General features: G+C 41.8%; 2 protein-coding genes across 2 annotated transcripts; one reads left to right on the top strand and one right to left on the bottom strand.

The window, feature by feature from the left end:
• Positions 1 to 3,992: 3,992 nt before the first annotated feature.
• PHALS_11067 (uncharacterized protein) lies at positions 3,993 to 5,006 on the bottom strand (the record flags this gene model as incomplete). Its single annotated transcript, XM_024726597.1, has 2 exons — positions 3,993 to 4,186; positions 4,799 to 5,006. The coding sequence occupies 2 exons, from the start codon at positions 5,004 to 5,006 to the stop codon at positions 3,993 to 3,995; spliced, it is 402 nt and encodes a 133-aa protein (XP_024577258.1).
• Positions 5,007 to 8,475: 3,469 nt separating this feature from the next.
• PHALS_11066 (uncharacterized protein) lies at positions 8,476 to 9,426 on the top strand (the record flags this gene model as incomplete). Its single annotated transcript, XM_024726596.1, has 1 exon — positions 8,476 to 9,426. One exon carries the CDS (start codon positions 8,476 to 8,478, stop codon positions 9,424 to 9,426), a length of 951 nt encoding a protein of 316 aa, XP_024577257.1.
• Between the last annotated feature and the right edge of the window lie 1,631 nt (positions 9,427 to 11,057).

Here is an 11,057-nt window from a genome sequence, read left to right as displayed (position 1 = left end):
CCGATGTGACTGTGAGGCTCATAGGAATGCGCTTCTTTGTCGTTCCGTCCGGCTGTGTTTTGATGCCAAACGACTTTTGATCTTGGGGTTTGAGTCTCCAAACATCATAAAGCCGAAATCTACCATCTCGCCGTCAGTTTCCATCTCGTACGTGTGCAGCATCGCATTTTTTCGAGCAGTATAACTTCGTGACCATCTTTGACGAGATGGTAGGCGGCAGAGATACCACTGATACCAAAGCCGACGACAATGATCTTCATAGTGTTGCGGGGACTGACCACCAATGGATTCTTAAAATGATGTGCAAATTCAGCTCCACTTAGCAGGCTTATCTTCTTATAAGCGTCGTCATAACAATATTTTTTTTAACATTTAGAGCCTTTCAAGCGTTTGACACGAATTGCATAAGTGGTTAACATCCGATACCCCCAGTTTCGGTGGGTATTGTATGCTTTTTCAAATCTTTAGTTGCAATATCAATTTTTGAGATGAATCCTGCTATCACAGCCGTCAAGTATCATTATGTCTACAAATGATCCGATGTATTCTAAACAACAATCAAAACCATTCTCCGGGAGAGATAGAGACTTGAGCCAATAACAGTCATTTGCTTCCTATAGTAACGTACATATCGCTCGTTGAAGCATATGCGTCTGTTCGACTTCTCGGTGCAGAGCCAACGCATGGGTCATATCGTCCACCTTAGAGGGAAGCAAATCGACACCTATAAAGTGAACAATTAAATTGGTTAGATCTCAGATCACGACAAATGTATCATGCTGACGGTGCTCATTGAAGTGTATGACAAGAAAGAGTTAGATGCTCAAGTTGGTAAAACTTTTACACTCAAGGATGTCCATAAGCTGTTTCGTTGAAATGCAAACATTAAACTGGATCCAACGCAATTTTTTTAGCGGCTTTAAAAAATGTGTGGATTGCTTCTATTTACGGGTTTTTCTTTGTCATCGCGAAGGGTGAAGATCTTCGTACGATTATGAACGTTAGATGGTGTTACTTTTTGAGATGCCGAGTGATTAGAAATTGCAGTGTCATGCTGGGTGAATTTTGTGCAAGGCTGAGGGCACGAGCTTAGAGATGCGTTATCGTTCTTTACAGATTCTCACGAGTGCCTTCAATTACATCCAAACTGCTGGGTGTGCACATTTTTGAAGAGTTCTAATAAAGACATGGCGAAAAACTCTGAGTTCAGATAACGTGCACAAAGTCGATAGATTTTACTACAAGCGAGCAGGTCCTACGTTGACGAATTCAATTTACCGCCGCTCTTACAACGCTCAAACGTACTGGCCTCACTGCTCAGAGATAACTTGATTTGTTGTGAATTGGATAGTACTGTCCACAACCACCTCCGACAGACAGTAGATGATCAATGCTGCTTGGGATAGCTTGCTGTTGTAATTAGATTTGTACTTTTGGTTTGGCGAAGTTAGATATATCCGTCTAGAATTGTACGCAGTACTCCTGCGATTGATATCGACGCTTGCATATATAGCCAAATTTGTGGGTCAGCATTATCGGCAATATGCTGAAACTAAATCTACAAGAATAGCTATTATTCGCCTTTCGAGCTCTCTTTCAAAACTGAGAAACAACAGATTCGTTGGCTAAAATGATTCCATCAAAACATTCAGATGACATGTTGGTCGACAATCCGGTTTGAATATTTTCGGCTAACTAGGAAAGACGATATACACAATATGACATCGACTGGATTGAATAGCATCGTGAAGAAAGTATATATTGCGACGAATAATCACATCGCTAGCCTTACCATTGACCACAACAAACGCCGAGATACGTCGATCCAACGCAAAAAGTGAAGAAGCTTTAACTACAGCCCTCACCTCGTAAGGTGACGCTTGAAGAAAGTTCCGTCATGAAAATGCCAAATTTCAACCCAGATCTGGAGTTGTATAGTGACACGCAATGTAATTCTTCGGGGGGAGCCTCGTGAATTTGACGCGACAATCATGATTAGTGAGCTCTAACGCCAGCGTGCACTGAATTTAAGGACATGTTCATCAGCTATGGGGAACGGCGCGTATTGAGTTCTGTATCTACTTCGAGAAGTTTTTGATACAGCCAGCTTTTGCAATGACAAACAGCAAGACATCAATACAAACGGTGTAGAATTTAGACTCCGTCTGTCATCTCCCTGCTTTTCGAGTGGTAGCCATACGTTGCTATGTCTAAAGTTATCTCGCGTTCAAGACCCAAGGCTTGTAGATTTCAAAGATGCAGAATCGGATGGGAAAATACATGAGCTCTCTGGAACAAAGAATGGAGCTTGAGGTAAAACTGTGAAGGATAGCAAACATTCGAAGAGTGATTCACTAAGAAAACGCTCAGTCGACTTGATGGAGGAAAATGCCGCAAGCTTTAAGGGAGTTATGCTTATTAATGGATGACCAAGAATTAACGCGGTAACATGCTATGGCAGGATCAAAAGAGGATTAGTTTTCATAATGGTTATTGTTTCATGCAGTACAAAGAGCATGGAGATGTTCGATCGAATGATCAGCAACAAAAGAGATGAATCCTGGCCTAAGAAGCATGGAAGTTGGCCCGATTAGAATTACTGATTGGGGTAGTCTAGTAGATTAGCGACGCAGTCAGGATGTGCACAGGATAAACTACGAGTGCTTATCGACCGAGATAGTGGAAGGGCTATCACGTGGGAATTACTTTTCAAAAAGAGACGGCTGGTAGCATTATTGAAAGGCAACCCGACCTGTAGCAGCGACTTATTTCCTCAGCCAGGAAAGGAAGCGTGGTGAAGGACCTTCAAGATCGCCACTGCAGCTTGTAAAGTTACTTGACGCAAGTCCTGCTTGGTGGTGTTTGGGAAAAGCACTTACTGATTCGTCCAACTTGCGCCGCTAAAAGGTTACGTTATAATACGGGATTGAACGCCGACATGAAGACTGTGAGACCCTGTACTCCTTGTTAGAGTGCTAGTGATGTTTTGATAGACCTACAGCAAATGGCGCAGCCGGTACCATGGAGATTATTCGCAAGATAACCGCGAGCGAAATCAGTATGTAGCCCTGGCTGAACCAAAAAGTGTGAGACCATCTCGTTGCAGTACACGAATGGAGTGTGTAAAATGCCATACATACGCGTGGAGCAGAGACGACCGAGTATGTACTGAATTTATCTGATCATGGAGTGACAGGCAGTGTGGTGTTGACCAACCTCCCAGCGTAAAGAACTACAATGGGCTGAGTGAAGCAATCTTCACCACTGGTGATGGAGAGTTGTATTGCAAGTCAAGCTTGCCAAAGCTTATCTTTATCCTTAGAAGAGAGCTGCTGCTCTACTTGACCGTACGCGTTAGGCGCGCAGAGAATATGGAGGTCACCATGATTGAATGGGGTATGAGAAATTCATGGCTTGGCAAACAAAATCAGAAATCATCTATCGAGTCAAAAATATTCGTACAAATCGACTAAAGCGGTTAAAGAATAGAAACGTAAAATCATGCGCGAAGAGTTGAAGAACTAATATAAACATGGTTTGTAGAATCAAAAATTGACCTCTATATGTAAACCCACTGGGCATATCGCGTCCCGATTTGCGCCTTAAAAGCCGCGCACACTGATGCATCCATTACTCCGTACCCTATCAAAATTCCCTATCATGTAAAAGCAGCCGGAGTGGCAATACCCATGCGCGGGTCAGACGTGCAGAGAGATACTATGTGAAAGGATAAAGACTGAACTTGTCAACATTTAGATACTCAGATGCAGCACAGCATCATCTTGTCAAGGTGGAATCACTTGCAAAATAAACTCCAAAGCAAAAAACAACCAGCCGGGAATGCCGTACTGTTGCGTACCATGGAAAAGGCTCCAAGAGGTTACATCGAACGTCAAAATATCCTTGATGACATGGGTAAACAAGTCCGCTGTATTGTAAGCTTGAGCTAGCTTTAGTTGCAAGCAAATCCACTGCTTTCAGCCTTCCCATTCCTATCCTGGGTTGAAAATCGAGTGGATAATCGTTGCCAACTGTCGACTGCCTTGAATGATATTGTGTACTGAATCGATGGTCAACGCATCAAGTTGTAGTCCCCAGTATCCTGCCGTAGACCGGCGCTTAGCCTCTTCAAAAGAGATACGTTTAACCAGGTGGTCGCCTGAGTGAGGGGCTTGAAAAATCTTTGCTGCAAAAACATAACATCAGCCCATGCATGTATGAGGAAGAAAAATCTAGTCGAGTCGGTCGAATTGGGAAACGATCCTAAACGTCAGGAAAGCGTAAACATGCAGAAGCTTGCAAGCCAGACAAATAGCTATCATCGAAACGTATCAGTGACTTTAGCCTATATTCTGAACTCGTGATGGATCAATGGCAACGTTTAATTTACCAAGTACGACGTGAAGGGCAGTAGATTCGAAATGAGCAATAAACCTATATGCTCTGCTAGTAGTTAGTCATAATGGGGTATATGGGTTGATCCTGAGCGACTATGTACCGACTCTCAATTGTTGCAGTGCGCGCCACTTGTGCTGATTCTACGACATGAAGTTTGGATGAAGCAATGTATATACTACGCAACTTTGCGGTCCCATTTGAATTAGGCTAGTGCTGTTACAATCACCAGCCAAAAAAAGTCTTTCACATCAATATAGTATGAAATTGGAACCTGGATAGGTGATGAGAATTGCAAATGACCACTCGTTGGATTGACCTTGACCGTTTTGCTTATCTCTTTCGTGTTTACAGGAAGGATATACTTTACCGAGAGTTTAGGTAGCGTCCCTGCACTCCATACTGTCCGAGAGAAGAGAGAACGGTAACTGGCGCCCGTCTTCGTCCTGGAACCATCTATACGTCGACTTTATGACAATCCGTTGTTGGTAGCATGGCGAGATCATTGTCGTGGCATCAATCTCGTCAGGTGATTTCCTTTCACTTTTGCTTTGCAAAAGCTGAACAGTAGATTTAAGCGCAACAACCGCTAAGGTGGCGCCCCATTCCATGCGAGCGACTGTTGATGATTGCAAAAACTTTAAAGACCACCACAATCTTGTCAATAGTAACATAAAGACTCTATACCCTTTTCATCAAGCTGAAGTGAATGCTCACAAGTCGGGTTGCCCTTCTAGGTGAGGGGCCCCTTTGGCTAGATCTATGCGATAAGCGATCGAAATGAGGGGATGAAACCAAATTCCGCGAGTAGCACCACCAGTTTCCATGAACACCCCCCTCAATGAGTTGTACGAGGTTTCATTATATAGCTCCTCGCCCATTTGTCGTTTATTTAGGGCCAATGGCGGCTCCAATAAACTTTTTCTATCGCGCCTGTGCACCGGTCTTCGATCCCAACAACGACTTACGACAAAACCTTTCAACCCAAACTTTAGTGCATGGGCTGAGGGCTTGAAAGCATTCAAAAAGTAAAATATCGACTGAGTGCCACAGATCTAGCCGAGTGGACAATCTACCTAGCATAATTTGATTGCAGACGTTAACGTCTTATAATAAAAGCCTCGGGGCAAGTCGAGAAATTGAGCTCGAACTTAGCTGTAGGCATCAAATCCTTTCAAGAGGTTACTGGCGACTTGCTCGCTGCAGACCTAGCACGACGATGAAGAATTTATCTGAAAGTGGGATGAGCGTGTCGAACGTGAGCGTGCGGCCTGAGTATTGGCTCTGTTGACATGATTAATTTGCTAAGCAGCCTCGATTTTCAAGTACAGGAGCACTGAGTTACGGAGCTTTTGATATTCATCACTTTTGTTCTTCTTACAAATATGATTTACTGAACGCAACGCAAATACGGCCAAGCCATTAGCTCAAATGCATGACAACAGGTCAGAACGCGGCGTGTCCGGGTGGCAAATATTTTATTGAGGGCAGCTATATTTAACAAAAGCTGCCGCGATGTTGGAGAACACAATATGCACGGCATTGCGATTAACAGCGACTCGAACGTCGATCAGTGTAGTCAGGCTAATCACTACTAGTACCAGTACTATGATTGCCTCTATTCGGCGTAACAAGATGACAGGGCTTTCATTTAGAAAACTTTTCTGCTCAAAGTTTGATATATTCAGAGCATTTCAGTACTTTTCAATTACAATGTTAAAGAGATATTTGCTACTGTTTTTCCGCGGCTTAATATGAATATCAAGTTGTACTTTGATATCAGAATTACTTAATGCTATGCTAATATTGTTTGGACATTTATTATCACTTTTGAAAAATATTACTTTTTATTACTTTCAAGGCTCTTAGATTACTACATTTTTAGCTGGTAGTATACATCCTTTCAAATTTATCAATTAGGGAGTTATGGATTTGTAAAAGCATTTCAAGCCTTGCATTGAGACACATGAATAATATTCTATCTATTAAAAGGCTCAGTATATCAAAATAGTCTAATTTCAGAGAGCAAATTATGTACCGAGTTAGAAATTATAAATAGAAATTTATCAAATAATTGTGATCACTTATTTTACATACGCTATGCTGACAATACATTCGATTCAATTAGTTAAATGGCATGTCAAACATGGACTGTTAAGACTACTTTTATTCTTTCTAGGCGGAACAAATTGCGTAGACTATAGTGTGGAATCTCAGTATAATTGCTTACGGGGTTATGACTTCACTTATGACTTGCAGAAATATACTAGCTCGTAGTATCAAGTAAATTGTCTTGATCGTCGCTTTCACGACCACTAAATGCGTTACAAAAATTACAGTAAACGGTTCAGTTACTGTCGTGGCTATTGGTAATCTATTAGAGACAAAATGGTAGCCGTTCATTAGTCTAGATTAGTCTAGTTACATCCTGAAGTAACTAACTAAGGACCTTGTATGATACAGTCACTTTGTTGCCATCTTCTCCATAATACCAAATGATGGGATGTGCGTTGTTAATCCTCTATTTGTGTAGTATCCGAATGATATGAGTGATTTTATCAAGTTAAGCATCATCGCGGTGCATGCTCTGATAAGTGGGAGCATGACCGATGGAGTCCAATTTTCTCCCATGGGAAGCCAGCAGAACGAAATTTTTAATCAAAGTCAATAAACTCTGTATATTCACTTGTAGAGCCGTTCGTGACGCTTTCATTCGATAAAATGGAACCTTACTGGAAATATTTGTAATCAAAACTTTTCACATGTATTGCCAATCAAACACACACATATAGCAGCTATAAAATCTATGAGCATAATTGAAGACGCTCTCAATCGCACTGTCAAATAAACGGTAACATCGATAAATTTTGACCATAAACGTATAAAGGCACTATATTACTAGAAGGAAAACGAATTGAACCAGGAAGAGCAGCGAGCTGGAAGAGCGTGAGCCACAAATTCGATGATCTTACCGCCCCATATGGATGAATAAAACCCAGTCAATGATTCTGTTCTTATGTCTTTATCCGGATGTTGCCATATCTTTGTCAAACTATCATACCGTAATGATGTTCTGTAAAATTTAAAAATTTGTTCTTGTAGGGATTTAAAGTTCTGACTTTGTTTTATGCACAAACATATGTTTATCCTATGGATGTGATTGTTCTCTAACATAATTGAGCGGCGTCATCTTTAGATCGGCGCTGACTTTGTGACGACTTATATCAAAAGAGAGCACGATGGGAAAGGAGCTGAATATACTTGACACCTTCGTCCAATTAATACGTGGGTGCATCCCTGCTTCAGAAATTCGCATAGGTAAGGAAGGATGCACACAGATCGGGCATGTCCTGGAAACCAAATCTCGGTAATGAGAATTCCTACGTGATAAAGTTCACGTATTTGCCGTACTTAAAATTATTAATTTGAGGGTAAAACGAAATATTGAGTTCTAATGTATATTATCCCAAAGTCTATTCTGCAGTAATGCGAGTAGTATACGACAAAGACTGTAGGAACAGTGCGTTCAAAAATGTCATGCATGTTGATGGTCTGATCAAATCCTTAATCTATCATTGCTCCGGGTTTCTATCTTATCTGATCTGCAGAGTAGTGTAGACCACATACATCATGTCGATTTGTTATAGAATCCAGTCATTTATTATTTTCGCTTAGTCATACTCAAAACTCATTTCTGCAACGAATTCAGTCACGATCACTATGCGCGTACCAACTTTCTACTTCATGCTGCATTCTCTTGCTGCCATGGTTCTAGTTATCAACGTCTCAGCAGCATTCTCCGTCTCGACTCAAACTTTCCAGAGCAATAAACGGGAACCAACTGGTCGCCAACTAAGGACACAAGATTCACAAGCACAAAAACAAAAACAAACGATTGATGACGAAGAGAGGATACCACGTTGTAGACTTCAGTCTCCACTAAGTGACACATTTTCTCGTACCGGCTTGTCGACAGTAATAACGCAACAGACGGCCAAGAAGTCCCGAATCTTCCGAAACTCTGGCCATCAACAAACTCAGCCCTGGAGTAAGAATCAATATTCCAAATTCTTGGACAACATGCAATCCACAATCGACGAGACACAACTGGACACGATGCGTAATCTTTGGTCAACATTTCTCAAGAACAAGGCAATTTTGGAGCAGAAGAAGCCGGTCGATATTCCGTTTCCGGACAAGACCGACAGCTTGAACCCTTACATTCGATTAGCCTTATACACCGCTTTGAAGCTTCAGCCAAAAGAGGGAAAAATTGTAAAAAATTCGGTCGATATGCAGTTTCACTTGAACGAATTGGTTCGATACGGGTTTACACGCGATGAGGTGGAAGTGATATTTCGTACAGCTGGCTATGGAGACTTTAATGTTCTACCCGTCTTGCGCTCATACGATGATCTCTGGTTTGATCTGGTTTCGAAGGACAATGTGAAGCTGTTGTCTCTATATCCCGACTCCACGTTTCTTCCCGAACAATTGAAATCTTTTAAAGACATCCGTGCTGCCAACTTTATTGCAAACGGTCGAAAACCCAAGCGATTTGAATTTGATACTAGTCCAGTTGACACAACATTTATTTTACTGTCTTGGATGCCTCTCCTGAAGCAATGGATCCGCACCTACTACTCTCGCCAGCGAGTGCAAAAAATCCTTGAAGATGCTGAGATTGAAAAAAATGAAGTACAGCGCATCTTGGGCCTCTATGGCGAGTTAGTCCGGAAGATGCAGACATGGCTTCTTGGTTCGCTTGACGAAGGCAAGGTTGTCAATAAGTTCGCAGTCGAAAACGATAAACGAGTTGCTAATTTGGCGTCTTCGACTCCAGGTGACCCACATTCCACAGAGAAATTGACAAAGCTCTTTTCAAAGTGGATTTCTCACGGTTTTTCTCGTAAAAAGGTTTTAAGAAATCTTCGTTTTGTTATTCAAGATGAAAAACAAGTTTCGAGTGTTATGAAAATTTACGACAATCTCGTTTTAAAAGCTCATGGGCAACACATGACCCACCAGTAAATGTTAACTTGGTTCTAACTGCGAGCTTCTACTATTGCGTAAGCTTCTTTATGTCTCATGATGTAAAGATTGCTCACGACGAAAGTATGTGTGCAATGTGTAATCCATAAAGAATGGCTTCAGCATGTGTTCGCGTTTATTCAGATTTTAAGAATATACCTCAATCCTTGTTTGGTTACGACCATTATCGGTTAGTACTCAGTGCAGATGGAGAAAGGGTAAATGCATGTAATAAAACGTTTTTTTTGTCTTACTACATAACCAAAGTTTATTGCCATCTACATTTTGCTTTTGACAATCTGGTCAGTCATAACGTCGCGTACCCTTGCGCCTGACACTGAATCTCATTATGGTAAATCACTGGTTTTGCTGCAAAGTGTAGCCAGGCTGGCGTCAGTAAGTCAAATCAAATTAACGACCCTCCTCACTGACATCATATCCACTTGGTGGTGATCCAAGAAACTTGATAGCTAACCAAACTATTCACTATAGAAATTACGTAAAGCCTGTAATTGTGTACATTGCGTTATCCAACGTAAAGCCAGTGGTCAAGAGGAAGTCGCTCTAGCATTGCGATTTGTCCACGCAAATGCTTTGGTGGACACGCTTCACCATGAAAGTAACGCGTGCCGTCCGACTATTTGTCTCTAGGTGGTCGACAATTGACATGTCCGATTTGGTGCCTAGCACCTTGAGCAATGTTCACCCGAACTTCGCTGTGTAAGGCCGATCTCTATCCATTAAATGGCTACTAGCAGGCAATATAATAGAATATTTTGGCGGCCAACAGCTAAGCTGTATTCACCGGTTTTAGTATCGCTGACAGCAGCGAGTTATGCCTTGTTGATGAGACGCTTCTTAAAAATATGATGCAGTTATAGTTTGGCTTGTCGTATGGAACAGCCAACACTTTGCTGAAACTTGCGGTGTGGCCAAAGGCACTAACCTCCGCAAGTGGCAAGGATCAAATCCGCTGGAATATCTCAGGCGTGCGCAAATGTGCTTAGCAACTTATGCATATCCGACCGCCAACTCATAACGCTCAACCGAGCTGTATGTCGCTTTCATTCAATGTGCCTTGTAGTGTCTTGTATTTGAGGTCCACATTTCCGGAATTATTATACTTCAAACGTCAATAGCAATCCATGCAATCAGGAATTAGATCGCAATACGTATGGCAATGGGCTGGGCTCGGAATCTCCAAACCCCACAGTTTTCGGCAACATACCAAGCGACGTAAAGCATATAATATCCCGACCTTACCTCAAATTATACTCGGCAAGAAGGAAAACTATCTTGCCAATCTTAGTGTAGGATGTTGTGAAGGCGTTGTGCACATTGAGGCACGATTATATATATCGTAGATGGCATAAAGTCAAGCACAAACACTATTAACGTGACAATGATGGTTCAGGTCGCAAGTGGCTTTTCGTTGTGGAAAATTAGCTCTTTTTCGTCAGGATGATTCGCAATCTCCACATATGCCTACTGAAATCTCAATGGAGTAAAGAACATCTGATGGCAAAGACTGAATTGTCACAGACGACGTAGAATAGCTTTTCTAGATTCAGAAAATCCATAATCGGGGTACGTATGATGATATTTTCAAACCACAGGGATTGTGAATTGGC

This window comes from Plasmopara halstedii (assembly GCF_900000015.1).
Source record: "Plasmopara halstedii genome assembly, contig: Scaffold_526, whole genome shotgun sequence".
Taxonomy (NCBI): Eukaryota; Oomycota; class Peronosporomycetes; order Peronosporales; family Peronosporaceae; genus Plasmopara; species Plasmopara halstedii.
This window is presented reverse-complemented; position numbering and strand designations above follow the sequence as displayed.